Source organism: Rhincodon typus, chromosome 12, assembly GCF_021869965.1.
Source record: "Rhincodon typus isolate 14 chromosome 12, sRhiTyp1.1, whole genome shotgun sequence".
NCBI classification, from domain to species: domain Eukaryota; kingdom Metazoa; phylum Chordata; class Chondrichthyes; order Orectolobiformes; family Rhincodontidae; genus Rhincodon; species Rhincodon typus.
Window position 1 is genome coordinate 47,407,689 of NC_063343.1, and position 17,329 is coordinate 47,425,017.

A 17,329-nucleotide genomic window follows, 5' to 3' on the forward strand; every position below is an offset into this window, starting at 1 on the left:
GATCACGACAGGCAGGCGAAGAAGTAGATAGAATTAAGATCCTGGCTACAATAATAAACTAAATTCCAACAATAAACCCTCGAGCCAAATTATGTGAATTTTACTTTTGCTGCATTCAATCTTTATAAACATTTAATTACCTACAAAGTTTCTGAAGACTTCTATTGGTTAGTTCTCAAATATATGGTATTCACAAAATTTATTCTGTCATATTCAGCAATTAAGATACTTTTGGTTTTGGTGCAAAAATGCTAATGCAGACCTGAAAAGGTTAATGCTTGTCATTAGGAAAAATAAATTTACAAAAATCTGCTTCATAAGTCAATGTATGCTTCCAGGTTAAGGAGATGAATTGTTCAGATAACATATTGACAGATTTATATACATATTTATATCTACAAAATATTAAAGGATGACATTTAGAAGTGTTTAACCCTTAACCTAACTATTTTTTATTTTTCAGTATTACAAAATATGTACATTTCAATTTTAAGCTATTAGTCATCCTCATATAAACAAAGCAAATAATACTGAAGAACATATAAAATCATCTCTAGCATACTGCAGCTTTAAAAAAGGGCAAATCTTTATTATACATCGAGTTCTTAAAGTCAAGCAAGGCATCTTCCAATTGACTGAAGAAAATTAGTAGGTTTCTGAATATAGCCAAGAAACGTATTTATATTTGTGTCATGATTACTTCAAATAACATAACCAGTACGTGAACAGGAGTGTTCTTCATGAACCATCTTGTAAATATTTTCATATAGAAGTATTAGCGTAAAGTTCTTCAATTTGTTTCCGGAAGTAATTTCTCATCTCTGATCTCTTAGCTTTAAGTGTTGGAGTCAACAGGCCATTTTGGACAGAGAACATTTCGTAGTGGAGATAGATGGCTTTTACCTATAAAATCAAGAAATCACAATGTTCAGATGGATAATTGATTCATGTAGTCACTTCTTACATTTCAATTTTTTTCTTACCCCCTTCAAGCCATGCAAATTCCCTCCAAGCTTGAGGGGTTTGGAAGAACTGCTATAGAAGCTCCACCTAGTCATTACTACTGCACTTATTTTTCCTTTCTGACCGTCTGACTCCCATTTATTTTTTTCTCACCTGGGATATGAAATGCATTTGGACTGTTCTTCATCATAGCTGTTAGAATGTACGTTTCAGATTGGGAGGAAAGAATTAGAGAAAATCACAACTTCTGATCAAAACATTGTGCCTTCTAAAATTGCATATACAACACTGAAACAGACCATTCGGCCCTCCCAATTCATACCACATTCATACTCCGTGTACTTCCTGCTATTTTTCCCACATGTAGCTCTATCACAATAACCAGCTAATCCCTTCATCTTAATTTGCTAACATCCCAATGATGCAGGACATCCCTTCTGGACTATACAGCAAGGTTTTAGAGGAGCATTCCAGACATTGAAACCTCATTTTAAGGAGACCGATGTTATGTTTCTTGGCCCTGGTTGACATGTGGGTGGCATTGTATCTTTGCTCTACATCTATCTAAAGAATTAATTAATGGTGTCTCAGCCATTTTGGAGGGGAAACTCTTCTCTTACAGCAGCCATCCCTACGACCTAAGGACTATGGAAAGTGGCAGGAACCCTTATATTCTCTGGTATGCATGAATCATGAAACAGAGTTTGAAACCTGGAGACTTCCCAAGGAGGTCACATGCTGGGAACGTTAACCTCCTAGTTTCTTGGTGGGCAATAGAAGAATTATAGTACAGTTGACTTTTGATCTGATATGGCAAGCTTCCAACTTTATTTCAGTGCATGTGACTTGCAGGTTCCTCCTGTGATGTATGATTTGTCCTCCATTCTGTATCTGCGGTACAGAGACAGTGAATATTTAAAGGTGTTAGATCAGTGCCAATCAAGTGAGCCACCTTTGTCCTGGATGGTGTCTAAATTCTCAAGTGATGTTAATACCTGCATCCATTCCAGGCAAGTCAAGTCGCTTGCAGTTAGAATCAGGTGGATTCATAATGGACAACAATGAGATGGCAGACCAGTTGAACGAATACTTCTGTCTTCACTAAGGAGGACACAAATAATTTTCAGGAAATGCTAGGGGACAGAGGATCAAGCATGAAGGAGGAACAGAAGGAAGTCCTTGTTAGTCACAAAATGGTATTCGAGAAATTGATGGGATTAAATTTGGATACAGAGATGGCTGAGTAATTGGAAAGAGATTAATGGTAAATGGGTAGTTTTTAAAAGGGGGCGGCACGTGGCTAGCACTGCTGCTTCACAGCACCAGGGTCCTGGGTTCAATTCCACCCTCGGGCAATTGTCTGTGTGGAGTTTGCACATTCTTCCTGTGTCTGCGTGGGTTTTCTCCAGGTTCTCGGTTTCCTCCCACAGTCCAAAGATGTGCAGGCTAGGTGGATTGGCCATGCTAAATTGCCCACAGTGTTCAGGGATGTGTAGATTAGGTGAGTTATAGGGAATGGGTCTGGGTGGGATACTCTGAGGGTCAGTGTGGACTTATTGGGTCGAAGGGCCTGTTTCCACACCGTCAGGATTTTGATTCTGTGAAGTTCCCAGGGCCTGACGCTCTGCATCCCGAAGTACTTAAGGACGTGGCCCTAGAAATAGCACACACATTTTCCAGCATTCTGTAGACTCTGGAAGAGTTCCAATGGACTGGAGGGTAGCTAATGTAACTCCACTCTTTAAAAAGGGAAGGAGAGAGAAAATGGGGAATTATAGGCCAGCTAGCTTGGTATCGGTGGTGAAGAAATTGCTGGAGTCAATCATTAAGGATGTAATAACTGAGCATTTGGAAAGCAGTGACAGAATCAGTCCAAGTCAGCTTGGATTCACTAAAGAGAAATCATGCTTGATAAATCTTCTAGAATTTTTTGAGGATGTGACTAGTAGAATAAACAATGGTGAATCAGTAGATGTTGTGTATCTGGACTTTCAAAAGGCTTTTGACAGGTTCCACACAAGAGATTAGTAGGCAAAATTAAAGTTCATGGTATCGGAAGAAATGTATTGACATGGATAGAGAACTAGTTGGCAGACGGAAGCAGAGAGTTGGAATTAAGGGGTCCTTTTCAGAGTGGCAGGCAGTAAAGAGTGGGGTGCCGCAGGATTTAGTGCTGGGACCACAGCTGTTCATGAGAGACATAATGATTTGGACAAAGGAACTGAATGCCATATCTCCAAATTTGCAGATGACACTAAGCTGGATGGCATTGTGTGCTGTAAGGAAGATGCTAAGAAGCTGCATGGTGACTTGGATAGACTGGATGATTGGGCAAATGCTTGGCAAATGCAATATAATGTGGATAAACGTGAGGTTATTCACTTTGATCACAAAAACAGGAAAGCAGATTATTATCTGAATGGTGGCAGTTTAGGAAAAGGTGTGGTGCAACAAGACTTGGGTGTCATGGGTGGAACAGTCGCTGAAGGTTGGCATGCAGGTGTAGCAGGCAGTGAGCAAAGTTAATGACATGCTGGCCTTCCTAGCGAGAGGATTTGAGCGAGGTTGTTGACTTGCTCGCTGAGCTGGCTTGTTTTTGTTCAGACGTTTCATCACCATGCTAGGTGACATCATCAGTGGAGCCTCCAATGAAGCAATGTTATTCTACTCCGCTTGAAATTTATACTGTCCGGTCCATTATGGTGAGTAGTGTCATTTCCAGTTTTGATCAGTATGGGTTTATATATGGGTTCCAATTCTATATGTTTGTTGATTGAAGAATGGGTGGAGAACCATGCCTCTAGGAATTCCCGTGCGTGTCTATGTTTGGCTTGGGCTACTATGGTTACTTTGTCCCAGTTAAACTGATGGCCTTCATTGTCTGAATGTACAGATATTAAGGAGAGTTCATTGTGTCATTTTGCTGCAAGCTGATATTTGTGTATTCTCATGGCTAGTTCCCTTCCTGTCTGTCCGATGTAATGTTTGTGGCAGTCGTTGCATAGTATTTTGTAAATCACGTTCGTTCTGCGAGATCAGAGAAAGGATGTCTTGCTGCAGTTATACAGGGCCTTGGTGAGGCCACACCTTGAGTATTGTGTGCAGTTTTAATCTACTAGTCTGAAGAAGGACATTCTTGCTAATGAGGGAGTCCAGCAAAGGTTCATCATACTGATTCCCGGGATGGCAGGACTGACATATGAGGAAAAAGTAGGTCGACTAGGCTTATATTCACGGGAATTTGGAAGAATGGGGGGGGGGGGGATCTCATTGAAACATATAAAATCCTGATGGGACTGGGCAGGCTAGGGGCAGGAAGAATGTTCCCAATGTTGGGGCAGTCTGGAACAAGGGGTCACAGTCTAAGAATAAAGGGTAAGCCATTCAGGACTGAGATGAGGAAGAATTTCTTCACTCAGCATTGTGAACCTGTGGAATCCTCTACCACAGGAAGCTGTTGGGGCCAGTTCATTAAATATATTGGACGTGGCCCTTACAGCTAAAAGGATCAAGAGGTATGTGGAGAGGGCAGGAATGGGATACTGAGATTGCATGATCAGCCATGATTATATAGAATGGTGGTACAGGCTCGAAGTGCTGAATGGCCTACCCCTATTTTCTATGTTTCTATGAGATCATTCCATCACATCCTGATCTGTGTCTTGTCGATGGTAGACAACTTGAGGAGTCAGGAAGTGGAATATGTGTCATGGAATTCCGAGCCCGTGTCCTGCTCTTGCAGCCATAGTATTTAATAAGCCATTCCTGTTCAGATTTTATCTCCTCACCCCGGAAGTTGATAGTGGCATTTCAGTGACAGTAATGCCATTAAATGTCAACGTGAAACAGTTGAATTCTCTTGACGGAGATAGTAATTGCTTGGCACCTGTGTGATGCAAATGTTACTTGTCACTTACCAACGCAAGCCCGATTGCTGTCCAGGTTTTGCTGAATTTGGACATGAACTGTTTCAGTTTCTGACAAGTTGCAAATGTTGTTTTGCAATGTTCAATCAGCAGCAAACAGCCCTGTTTCTCTTCTTATGGTGGAGAGAAAGTCATTGATAAAGCAGCTAAGATAGTTGGGCCAAGGACACTACACCAAGGGACTCTTGAAAGTGTCACGTGGCTAAGGTGATTGACCTGCAACACCACAGCTATCATCTTCTGTGCTTGGTATGTCTCCAACCAATGGCGTTTTCTCCTTTTGTCATTGAGTCCAGTTTTGCAAGGGCTCCTTCATGTCATACTCGGTCAAATGCTTCCTTGACATCAAAGGCAGTCACCCTTACCTGTTCTTGAGTTCAGCTTTTTTGTTCATGTTTGGACCAAGACTGTAATTAGGTCAGGAGTGAGCAGGTTATTCCTGTGCAAGTGCCCTTTGATACAATTATTGACAACACCTTCCATCACCTTACTGATGATGAAAGTGCGCTGACAGAATGATAGCTGTTTAGGATGGTGTTTATCATGCTTTTCATGGACAGGACATATCTGGGCAATCTTCCACATTGTAACTCTGGCATCTAGGCAGCAATGTTTAGACTAGGGGCACAACTAGGTCTGGAGCACAAGTCTTTAATACTATTGCCAGAATGCAGTCAAGGCCCATAGCTTTTGTAGTATCTAGTACCTTCAGTCAATTTTTTAAATCAAGGAGCATGAATCAAATTGGCTGAAGTTGGTATTAGTAATGCTACAGATCTCAGCAAGAGGCTGAAATGGTTTATCCATTTGACACTCTAACTTTACTGCATTCAACATCTATTTTTTTAAAAAAATGCAAATCTTGGAGCTGTGTCATAAATTTATTTGTCTCTATTTACAGAACACTGCATTCTTGTTAGATAGTTGTAGAAATAATAAACTTGGCAGACTTTTAGATCACTTAACACAAGATTTGGACCTGTAAAAATTTGTCTGTTAAACAGATAAATGCTTTATAAAATAATTATAGATATTAAAATTTAAACAATTTTTGTTAAAATAACAAATCAACTTAACTTCTTGCAGTGCATCTAACTGACAATGACCAGTCAAAAGCCTAGCATAGCAAGATAAAGCTTAAAGATGTTTTCTCTTATTCCTAAATGGTGAATTCACCAATGGACTACTATCTCTGTGATTTATGCTAAAAAGATTATGCCTTGATATTAAATTAATGAGATTATTATTATATATAACGTGTGCTGTGACATCAGAATTGTTACGCATAAATGTTAGGACCTAGTGATAGCAAGAACTGCAGATGCTGGAGTCAGAGTCAACACAGTGTGGAGCTGTCGGGACCCATCACATCAGAACTGATGACGGGTCCCGACCTGAAACACTGACTTTCCTGTTCCTGCCTGCTGTCTGATGCTGCCTGACCTGCTCTGTTCCTCCAGCTCCACACTGTGTTGACAATGTTAGGACCCAAATTTCAAGGACAGTAAAATTATGGGAAGATATTACTTTTATTTCTCGAATTAGATTTTTAACCAAGTTAACAACCCAAAAAGTTCTACAAATTTACATGTTAGAAACTGTTTAAAAAAGAATAGTTTAATGAGCCTTAACTTAAGTAGTCAAACTGTCTCTAATCTTGCTGTCACTTTTCTTGACATTTTGTTTCTCTCGGAATCTTTTTTCTAATATTGTGTCTACAGAGTCAGTTAGCTCAGTTGGTCGCTATGCAAAGTGATGCCAACATTTGGGTTTAATTTCTACACTGGCTGAAGTTACCATGAAAGATTGTTCTCAACTTCTCTTCTTGCCTGATGCGTGGTGACTTGAACTTCTATCTCCAGATACTGGACTGTAATATACAGTTCTACGCACTGTAGCAGTAGTTTACACACTCTATTTTAAGTTGAATGATACAAACAAAATAAATTCTAGCAGCAATTTTCATGAACTAACAATGCCAAACTTATCTTTGCATATAGTTATACAGCTGAAATTTCCCCCTCTTACAGGCAATGGTGAAGAAATTCAGCGAGCATTATCTTACCTGTTCAAATGAATAAAGGCCAGCTTGTTGTCCTAGTTTCACCATGTCTTCCATAATGGCTTTTTTAAAAGCCTAAATCAAAACAATCCATTAAGTAACATTTAACACAAAACTGAACTATCATGCTACTTGAACCATACATAGAAACTAAAATACCTTCTCCGATTTCTTAATCTTAAAGAAGTTAGAGGGAATATAATCTTTCATTTTTATTTCAATAATAGTATTGCAGATATTACTGAATACCAACTTTTCATGAGTAAAAAACTTCCCTTTTCGGTTTTGTGCAGTCTATTTTGTTGAGTTCAAAACCATGCCAAAAATATAACGCAGTAGATTTGTTGATGTAATAACTCAGTCACTAATTTCATGGCAGAGTTAGGATGGAAAGGGGAGAAAAACTTTGATTCTACCTCCAAACACCTCTCCACCATTTGCCACAGCCTGACTGTCTACAGTTATGCCAGGCAAACACAAGTTAAAGATGAAAATGTATCCCAAATGGGAATGCTGAATATCTAGGATATTGAATGAAATCTTCTGGGTTAGGTGGGAGTCTTGCATGTTGCCTACAAAACTGCTGGGGCACTCATTCTTACTCTCAGGGTGACATGGTGGCACAGGGGCTAGCACAGCTGCCTCAATGCCAGGGATCCAGGTTCGATTCCAGTCTTGGATGACTGTCTGTGTGGGTTTCCTCTGGGTGCTCTGGTTTCTTGCCATAGATGTGAATTAGCCATGGTAAATGTGGAGTTATGGGCAGAGGGTGGGAACTGGGTCACAGAAATGTACAGCTTCGGTCCAACTCATCCGTGCCCACCAGATATCCTAAATAAATCTAGTCCCATTTGCCAGCATTTGGCCCATATCCCTCTAAACCTTTTCTATTCATACAGCCATCCAGATGCCTTTTAAGTGTTGTAATTGTACCAGCCTCCACCACTTTCTCTGGCAGCTCATTCCATACATGCACCACCCTCTGTGTGAAAAAGTTGCCTCTTAGGTCACTTCTAAATTTTTCCCCTTACCTCTTAAATCTGTGCCACTAGTTTTGGACTCCCCCAGCCCAGGGAAAAGACCTTGTCTGAGATAGTAGGAACTGCAGATGCTGGAGAATCTGAGATAACAAGGTGTACAGCTGGATGAACACAGCAGGCCAAGCAGCATCATAGGAGCAGGAAGGCTGACGTTTCGGGCCTAGACCCAGACCTTGTCTATTCACCCTATCCATGTCCCTCATGATTTTATAAACGTCTTTCAGGTCACCCTCCGTCTCCGACACTCCAGGGAAAATAGCTTCAATCTATTCAGGCTCTCCCTATGTCTCAAACCCTCCAACCCTTGCAACATCCTTGCAAATCTTTTCTGCACCCTTTCAAGTTTCACAACATCTTCTGGGTTGGATGGTCTTCAGAGGGTCTGTGCAGACTTGAATGGCCTCTTTCTGCAGGGATTCTATAATTTACCCCCCCTCAGGCAATGAAACAGACAATGTTAGACCTTCCTCTCAACCGAGGATGCTGGGGTAGGATATCTGACTTGTGTAGAGCTGCCAGCCAATCATAGGGTGGCAGCTCCAGAACTCAATAGCTTCGCAAAGGAAGAAGGCCATGGCTGTTGCTGCTGATACAGAGTCCCAGGATTGTAGATCAACCCAGGGACAACAGACGGTATTGTTGGGGAGGGTCAGGGGTTAGAAATAAGTTAAGAGAAAACTCTCAGTAGCCACTTCCCTGCTCCATGTCCATGAATCATGCAAAATATTATTACAGGTTCAGACCAGCCCACTCATCTGGCTGCCAACTTACACATGGCCCACACAATTTTACCTTTCAGATGGGCTGCCTGTTACTTGTCTTACCTGCTGCTGAGAAAATAGCAGATCTAAAATGCTGCTTCAGTGGTTGCTATTTGGCTATACCACAGGGTCTTTAGTGGAGTGGGAAGGTGACCTTGGGCTTTCTTGCCCTTGGGAGGAGGCATTTCGGCATTGGGTTTTGGTCCTGACAACAGCCCAGGTCTCCCAGAACGTTCCAGGTTTCCTGCCTCCATAAGTCCAGGAAAATTATGTCCATTGATTGACCATGTTGAAATCATGCATTTCCTTTTTGTTACCAATAGGTGTCACCCTATTAACACGATTCACCAGCAGTAGCGAAATAAAGTCCTGTACAACAGCTTTTGATGCCTGGAAAATTGACTGGAAGGTTCAAATGTGCTGTGTGATTTACATACATGATTTTAAAAACATACCTCTGATTTAGTTAGTTCTGCGTATGAATGTTCAAATCCCCTTTTCCTTGCCCAGGCTTCTGTGGCTTCAGGATCTGGTACAACAATACCCACCAAGAAGGACTGTACCAAAACAAGGAAAGCAGTACACAGAATAAAAACGTACAATTGAGTTAAGTTCAAATGTTGACCAACTTTTCCCTGTTACAATGAGAAGTAAATTACAGCAAAGTTCAATATTGAACAATGAAACCATACAATAACAGATGCAAAGTTAATGTAACATCAAAAAACCCTTACATTATGTAATTCATCTTTTGTGCAAATATGTTCTTTTGCATGATCTAGTTTCTAGTCAGTGTATAAGATTTTTGTAAGTTGTTTTCAAGTTACTCATTTTCCTCTTTTATTCCTCCTTCATGTACTGAAGGTCAATGTCTTCCTTAGCTGCCTGTCACAGTACAATGTTGGCTCATTATGATCAATATTGACATATTTAATGTCTTGCAACACATTATGATAAACTGTTGTAACTACAAAACTACACAAAAAATTACAAAACAGTGAAAGAGAAAATTCATGGAATTAACTGAGGTAAAATATATGTTTTAAAATTAAGTGATATATTAAACAGATTACATATCTGATGAATGATGAAGTACAATTTGTTATTGTTTATTTTGTTCTTGAAATATTAATAATCCATAGTTACCTGCAAACTATCTCCATGGACATACACTTGGGCTACAGGCTCACTCCGTACATAGATGTTCTCAATTTTCTCTGGTGCAATGTACTCTCCCTGAGCAAGTTTGAATATATGTTTCTTTCGATCTATGATTTTTAAAGTGCCATTCTGTATATAATGAAACAAAACAATAATCCACAACAATTCAATCATTAACTGCAATATAAATTGCAATATTACTCCTGAATAAGGAGGATGGATGTGTCAGAATTACAAACTCAGCTCCCAAATTAGACATGGCCATGTCTGAGCACACAACATTCACAAAATCTCAGAAACTGCACTGCCTTATATGAAACTGTTGCCTGTTACAATGTGCAATACATAATTGTATGATACAGTTGGTCTCTTATGGTATTACCCTAGGACATTAAAGTTTCTACTTTTTTTAGCACTGACTTTCTGGTGCAGTACTTCGGGAACATTCCAGTGTTGGAAATGTTGCCAGTTTGATTGTGTTGTGTTTTGAAGCTACGCTTTATAAAAAGAAAATGATTTGGATTTACTAGTTTGTTATGAGGAGGGTTGATTGACTCCACTCTTTTTAAAACACCTTTGTCACTTCCAAAAAATATTTTTAATTCTTTATTAGCACTCAATTAAAATGTAATTAACTAGATTATAACGATGGAACCAATTAATTACAAGATTTTCTTGAGTGAAAGAAAGAGAAATTTTATTACTTACTACCCACCCAGAAAAACAAACAAAAATGTGGCATCAAGCACATACACAAACACAGGCATTAACCTGAAAAACATAACATTGGGTGGAAAGGAAGGTAAAGGCAGTTGCATTTTAAAAGTTCTTAGAGTCCTCAAGTTCTGATAATGACTCAAGTCCCAACTGTTTAGGTGCTGTCCTGTCTATTCAGCAGTGCCAAAGGTTGCAGTTCTTCTTCAGGGAATGTTGGTTACTTCAAGTTGCTTTTTCACCAGGCTTTGACTTTTAGTGGTGGAGAAAGATAGGCAGAAAGAAGGGAGAAGAGGGAGACAGATAGAGATAAGAGAGGGAAGGGAAAGATGCTTCCAATTCTTGCTTGTAAGTCCCATATTTCATGTTTCTGCCCTATTATTTTCATCCCAACGTATAATGCAATTTCCAGAATCAACCCAGAGGCACAAATATGAATTTCATGCCTTTTACAACCATGTTAATTCTGGTTGAAATTGATCCTAGTTTACTGATGGTTTCATTAACTTTGCTCAACCTGATCAATTGATCACAGCAGACATTATAGGTCATCTTTCTTTTAAAAGTTACTTTAGTCCAAGAAGCTCTTAGATATGAAAATAAGATGATGGAAGTTGAATATTGATACCCCATGTTTATTATTATCACAAGAGGTTGCAAATTCTGAACTGACTTTTTAAAAAGATTAAAGTGCCCCATTCCAGTGATTCAGGACCACAATTGAACATTTATGTCACTATATTGTCTACATTCCAATCCCATTGGAATGGTGATAACGGGCTGAGTTTTACCAAAAAACAGCTAAGTGCCAATTTTGGCAGGTTTCATGCATGGTTTCTCTCCACAGGTCTTAGCAGGTTTTTTCATGTCATTTTCCTGAACAGTCCTCGTAACCTATACACAACATCACCATATCACTTTTATCGTATTCTCCCACTCACCACAGGCAAAGTATTGGTCATTGCCGGGGTTTCCCAGAACTCCTGGCGCTGGTATCATCCTTAACACCAAGTGTGCACCTGGTAAAAGGCTTGCAGCAGCCCTGAACATTTGTATTATTTGCCAGATAGAAGGAGATTTGCACCTGCTTTGTGAACAGAGATCTGGAGGGTCTGTTGGATGGGTGGTGTGTACACTCGCTGTTCATGGAGTGTGCACGGAGATGTTGGTGACTGATAGAGGTCTGGATTTGCAAGCAGCAAGCTGGAGTCGTCAGGTGTACTGCTTTGACTTTGAGATTCAAATTGTCATCTGGCTTCTATCCAGTAGGTGGGAGAATGAGAAATTGTTCATCAGTGAGATGAGAAGACATAATAAGGACACTATTGCATTCAAATAGGCCTTTCACAATTCATTAGCAATAATCACGTATTGCTGTTCAACACTTGGTTGGAAAACGGGATTTTTTGGTTCTCGATGGTAAGAAGCTTCTGGCTGACAATCTTACATGATTTTTCTAACTTTGTTCTCAATGCCTATGACTTTCAGGGACTGGTATGATTCTACTCAATCTGTCTACAATGCCATACAAAGAATAAATGCTTTGCAATGGAATGAATGCACAGCATCTCCGACACCTTTAGCAAAGCATCCAAACAATCACCTGGATAATCAACAGAGTGGAGACACATCAGTAAACATAACTATTTAGCCAATGGTTTTTTTGTTGTGAAAGAAATGTGCTCAGACATAACGTTATCATGCAAAGCAGGCTCCCGGAAAATATGTCATAACAATACTTGAATCATTGGTTAGTTGGAGAGATAACATATGAATTAGGAGCAAAAGTAGGTTTTTTGTCCTCTCAAATACTACACCATTGGCTGATCTGTCTTTGTTTTGAATTCCACATTCTGATTTATTCTTGATAACCTTCAATTGTTTGGCCTGACAGAAATCTAACTTACTTCATCTCAAAAATATTCAATGATCCCTACCTCCACCAAAGTCACACAACCCTCAGAGATAAATTCTCATCACCTCCTTCCTAGCAGTGTGACCCTCTAATTTTAAAATAGTGTTCACTGGTTCTGGCTCACCCATAAGAGGAAACATCACTACTACATTAATGTTGTTAAACAAGTCAGAATTTTAAATACTTCAATCAAATGACACCTCAACTCTTCTAAACTCCAGTGAAAACAATCCCTATCCAACCTATCCTAATTAAGTAGCCAGCTCATTCCAGATAACAATCATGTAAATCTTCTCTGAAATGCCTCCAGTGCATTTATATCCTTCCTCAATAAGGAGACCAAAACTACATACAGTATTTGAGATATAGTCACACCAATGCTCAATACAACTGGAGCACAACATTCTTAATTTTATGTTTAAACTTTCTCATTACATAAGAAACAAATGGAATGTTATCTAATTACTTGCTGTGCCTGTAAATTCTATTTGTGACACATGGACTAAAGATGTAGTCTCCACCTCATTGACTAGCTGAGTGTAGTCTCTCTAACAGCTGATCTCAGCTCCTGCCCTTCTTCCCTCACCACACATATGTTGACTGTCATGAGTTCTGCTTCCAGAAGCATACAGCTAGAGAAATGTGTATGGTTTTAATAGGCTTTGTCAGCATCATGTTTCAGTTTGGTCCAGATGGACTTTCATCACAAGGTAAAGTAAGACTTGTGGTAACAATGCCAACAATTAGAGTTAAGCAGCACAGAAACAAACCCTTCAGTCCAACTCATCCATGCCAACCAGATGTCCTAAACTGATCTAACCCCATTTGCCAGCATTTGGCCCATATCCCTCCAAACCCTTCTTGAAGAAGAAATATACTAGGATCTGATGTATGAAGCCAATATATAACAGTACTAGAAAATAGAAGCTATTCAACCCATCATGTCAATGTGGACTCTGCAGGAGCAGCTAATAACCTTCTGGATGTCCCAGAGGTGCAGATTCAGAGCCTACCCGTAGAGTGGCAGGGTGATAACATGAACTACAAGATGAGCAATAATAAAGATCAATGTCTTGGACTATCTAACAAAGCACAAAAAGAAATAGACAACTTCCACGCAGAATGGGAAGATTAATTTTTGTCACAACTGTAAAAGATAAGAGCTTCTGGTTTAAATGTTGCCTAGAATATAGATATAGAAATGGGAATCTAGAACAACACCACGCAATGATGCTCAGTAAATTCAAGGGTAGTTCTGTACTCGTATGTTTTCATAGAATTCATAATAATTGTGTTCAGACTGCCTATTGTGATTCATCCAAATATATTATTTCCAAAATACAACTATTAAAAAAATACATTTCTCAGTTTTACTAAATAATATTTATACAGCATATACTTACAGGTAACCATTTACCAATGTCCCCAGTATGCAACCAACTGTCTTTGTCTAGTGCTTCATCTGTTTTCTCAGTGTCTTTGAGGTAGCCTTTAAACACATTCGGTCCTTTCACACAGATCTACAATATAATGGACATTTGCAATGATCAGTGGAAAAATATTCATTTCAACAATTTTTCATATTTCTTCCAAATTCAAGTTGCTTTCACATTAGGTCCACATGCTGTAGCATTTGCTTTTCTTTAAACTGTTGCAAGAAAAGCTCAGGATGACCTGTCTGGTAAAAGGTGGAGTCAGGTTGCAACAGTATGAACAAGATAAATAATTTGCTTTTAAGAAGGCTTGACGATAAACTGAAATGAGAACAGGCGACAGATTATTCAAATCCACGGGAAGTAGAAAAAAAATGAACCTTGAACTGTTCTGAAGAAATGTCATAGCAGACACAAAATGTTAACTTTGTTTCTCTCTCCACAGATGTTACTAGATCTGCTAAGTTTCCCCAGCATTTTCTGCATTTGTTTCAGAGTTCCAGCATCTACAGCATTTTGCCTTTCAGTTCTTTGCAAATGGAAATAAAAGAATCTTTGAAGATATTCTGAAATTTAGGTTTGCCCTAATGACACAAATACCGATACTCAATCCTATCGTCCACTCACCTGGGCTTAACTTGCAGTCTTTACAAAGTGACTGCCAAAGGTCACTCTTTGTAGCAGTCCTCTTCCATGCTATTCCAGTGTATTCCAGTATCTCTGCACTCAGTAAGGCACTAGTGACCATCATTCTCAGCCCCAATCAATACCTTAACACTGTTTACCCTCCAACACCACCTCCAAATTACTGCCGTCACTTTTCCCAGTCACAATCCTCCAAGTTCACACTACATCCACCCTGGTAATAGCGAATTCTGTCTCCCTAGGAGGGAGTTGACTTCTTCCTCGTCTGTGTTATGGACTTGTTTGAAGGCGACTCCTGCCAACATTATGCCTAAGTTTCAAGGGCTCATTTCTGGTAAATTAGCTGGCTGTCCATGCGGCCCATTATTAATTGTGCATTGGACCTATGCATCCAGGTCCTGATATTGTTCCCTGTTCCTTCTGCATAGAGCAACAGAAGTGGTAAATCCAGCACTTTTCTAGTCCCTTCAAATCCAAAGAGTCATATACTACAGAAGAGGTTGTTTGGCCCACTGAGTCTGTGCTAACCTTTTTACGCTAATCCCACTTTCTAGCACTTGGCCCATCGCGTTAATGTTATGATATTTCAGGGTTTCAATTGCTCATCCTTGTATGTTTTAAAAGATTCTGAGGTTTGCTTTCTCTACTACCCTCCCAGATAGTGCATTCCAGACTCCTACCACTCTCTGGGTGAAAATCCTTTTCCTCCAATTACCTCTAAACTTCCTGCCCTTCACCTTAAAATTATGGCCCCTCATTATTGACTCTTCAGCTAAGGGGAGAAGCTGCTTCCTATCCACCCAGTTCCATGCCCCTCCATCTTATACATCTCAGTCTCATCTCCAATCAGCATTCTCTGCTGTAAAGAAAACAACCCCAAATCTGTCCAGCCTCTGTTCATAGCCAAAATGCTCTATCCCAGACAACATGCTTGTGATTCTCCCCGACATCTGGGAGTATACTCATTGGAGTTTAGAAGGATGAGGGGGGGATCTAATTGAAACTTTCAGAATACTGAATGGCCTGGTCAAAATGGATAATGGGAAGATGCTTCCATTGGTAGGAGAGACTAGGACCCGAGGGCACAGCCTTAGAATAAAGGGAAGACCTTTTAGAATGGAGATAAGGAGAAACTTCTTCAGCCAGAGAGTGGTGAATCTATGGAATTCACTGCCACAGAAGGCTGTGGAGGCCAGGTCTTTGAGTACATTTAAGGCTGAGATAGATAGGTTCTTGATTATCAAGGGATCAAGGGTTACGGGGAGAAAGCAGGAGAATGGGGTTGAGGAACTCATCAGCCATGATTGAATGGTGGAGCAAACTCGATGGGCCGAATGGCCTAATTTCTGCTCCTATGTCTTATGGTCTTATACCCCCTCCTGTAGAAGCTTTTTAAAGGCTTTGCTGAAATCAATATAAACTACATCAATACACTACCTTATCCACACACCTGATCAACTCCTCAAAAAATTTAATCAAATTTATTAGGCACGATCTGTGACAAAACCATGCTGCCGACGCCTAATCAAACCTTGCCTCTCCAACTGCAAATTAATTCTGTGCAATAGTTTCCCTACAGCTGATGTTAGACTCATTGGTCTGCAAATCCCTGGTTTATCCCTATCACCTTTTTGCAAAGTGGAACCACATTAGCTGTTCTCCAGTCTTCCAGCACCTCTCCTGTGACCAGATAGAAATTAAACATTTAGGTCAGAGCCCCTGTAATTTCCTACCCCACCACACAGCAGCCTGGGATACAACTTATTTGGATGGGAGGATTTGTCCACTTTTAAGCCTGCCAAAACCCTAAGTCCATCTGCTCAAGACCCTCACAGTTCTCTTCCACAAATTCTGTACCTTTATCCTCCTTCTCCAGAGCAAAGACAGATGTGAAGTACTCATTTAACATCCTACCAATATCCTCTGGCCCCATGCACAGATTGTTCCCCTTGGTCCCAAACAGGCCCTACCCTTTTGCTGGTTATCCTCTTCCCCTTAACATACTTATAAAATACGTTAGGATTCTCGCTGGTTTTATCCACCAGTTCTTTTCATGCCCTTTCTTTTCTCTCCTAATTGCTTTCTTAAGCTCTCCTCGCACTTTTTATCCTCGAGTACAGCCTCCATTGATTTGCTTCCTTTGTACCTGCTAAAAGCCTTTCTTTTCTTTCTCATTAAGTCCTAAATATTGCTAGATATTCAAGGTTCTTTGGACTTGCTGCTCCTACATTTCCCCGCCAAATGGAACATATTAAGTCTTGACTCTCCCCATTTCTTTTTGAACAATCTCTACTGACACATGAACAGTAGACGACCAAAGGCATAGAAACTGCACATGGGCAATAAGTAGTGGGTCTAAATAAGGATTAGGACATTGGCACAGGATTGGTGGGCTGAAGGGCCTGTTACTGTGCTGTCTTGAATTGTTTTGTATTGTATTACATAATTGTATTACTGTTGTACATTTTCCTATGAATAGCTGTTCCTAGTCTACTTTGACCAGTTCCTGTCTTACTTTAATAAAAAAATCTTCCTCTCCCAATGCAAAACCCAGTTTTCAGACTATCTCTTTCCTTTTCCATAAATTTGATTCATACTGTGCTGTGGTCACTATCATGAAAATGCTCCCCAATACCACCTCAAATATCTGTCTGGCTTCATTCCCCAGAATTAGGTCCAGCATTGTGCCATCCTTTGTTGGGCCTTCTA

At 40.0% G+C, this 17,329-nt stretch overlaps 1 protein-coding gene across 2 annotated transcripts in view; it reads right to left on the reverse strand.

Moving 5' to 3' along the window:
- Positions 1-584: 584 nt before the first annotated feature.
- Positions 585-17,329, reverse strand: part of LOC109913277 (long-chain-fatty-acid--CoA ligase 6-like) — a 105,494-nt gene continuing 88,749 nt past the window's right edge. For both annotated transcript variants that reach the window (XM_020512765.2, XM_020512766.2), the window contains 5 exons: positions 13,946-14,062; positions 9,899-10,042; positions 9,208-9,309; positions 6,955-7,026; positions 585-903 (listed from right to left, as the gene is read on the reverse strand). In XM_020512765.2, the coding sequence (XP_020368354.1) occupies positions 763-903; positions 6,955-7,026; positions 9,208-9,309; positions 9,899-10,042; positions 13,946-14,062 (576 nt within the window). In that variant the 3' untranslated portion in view covers positions 585-762. The remainder of the gene's footprint in view (positions 904-6,954; positions 7,027-9,207; positions 9,310-9,898; positions 10,043-13,945; positions 14,063-17,329) is intronic.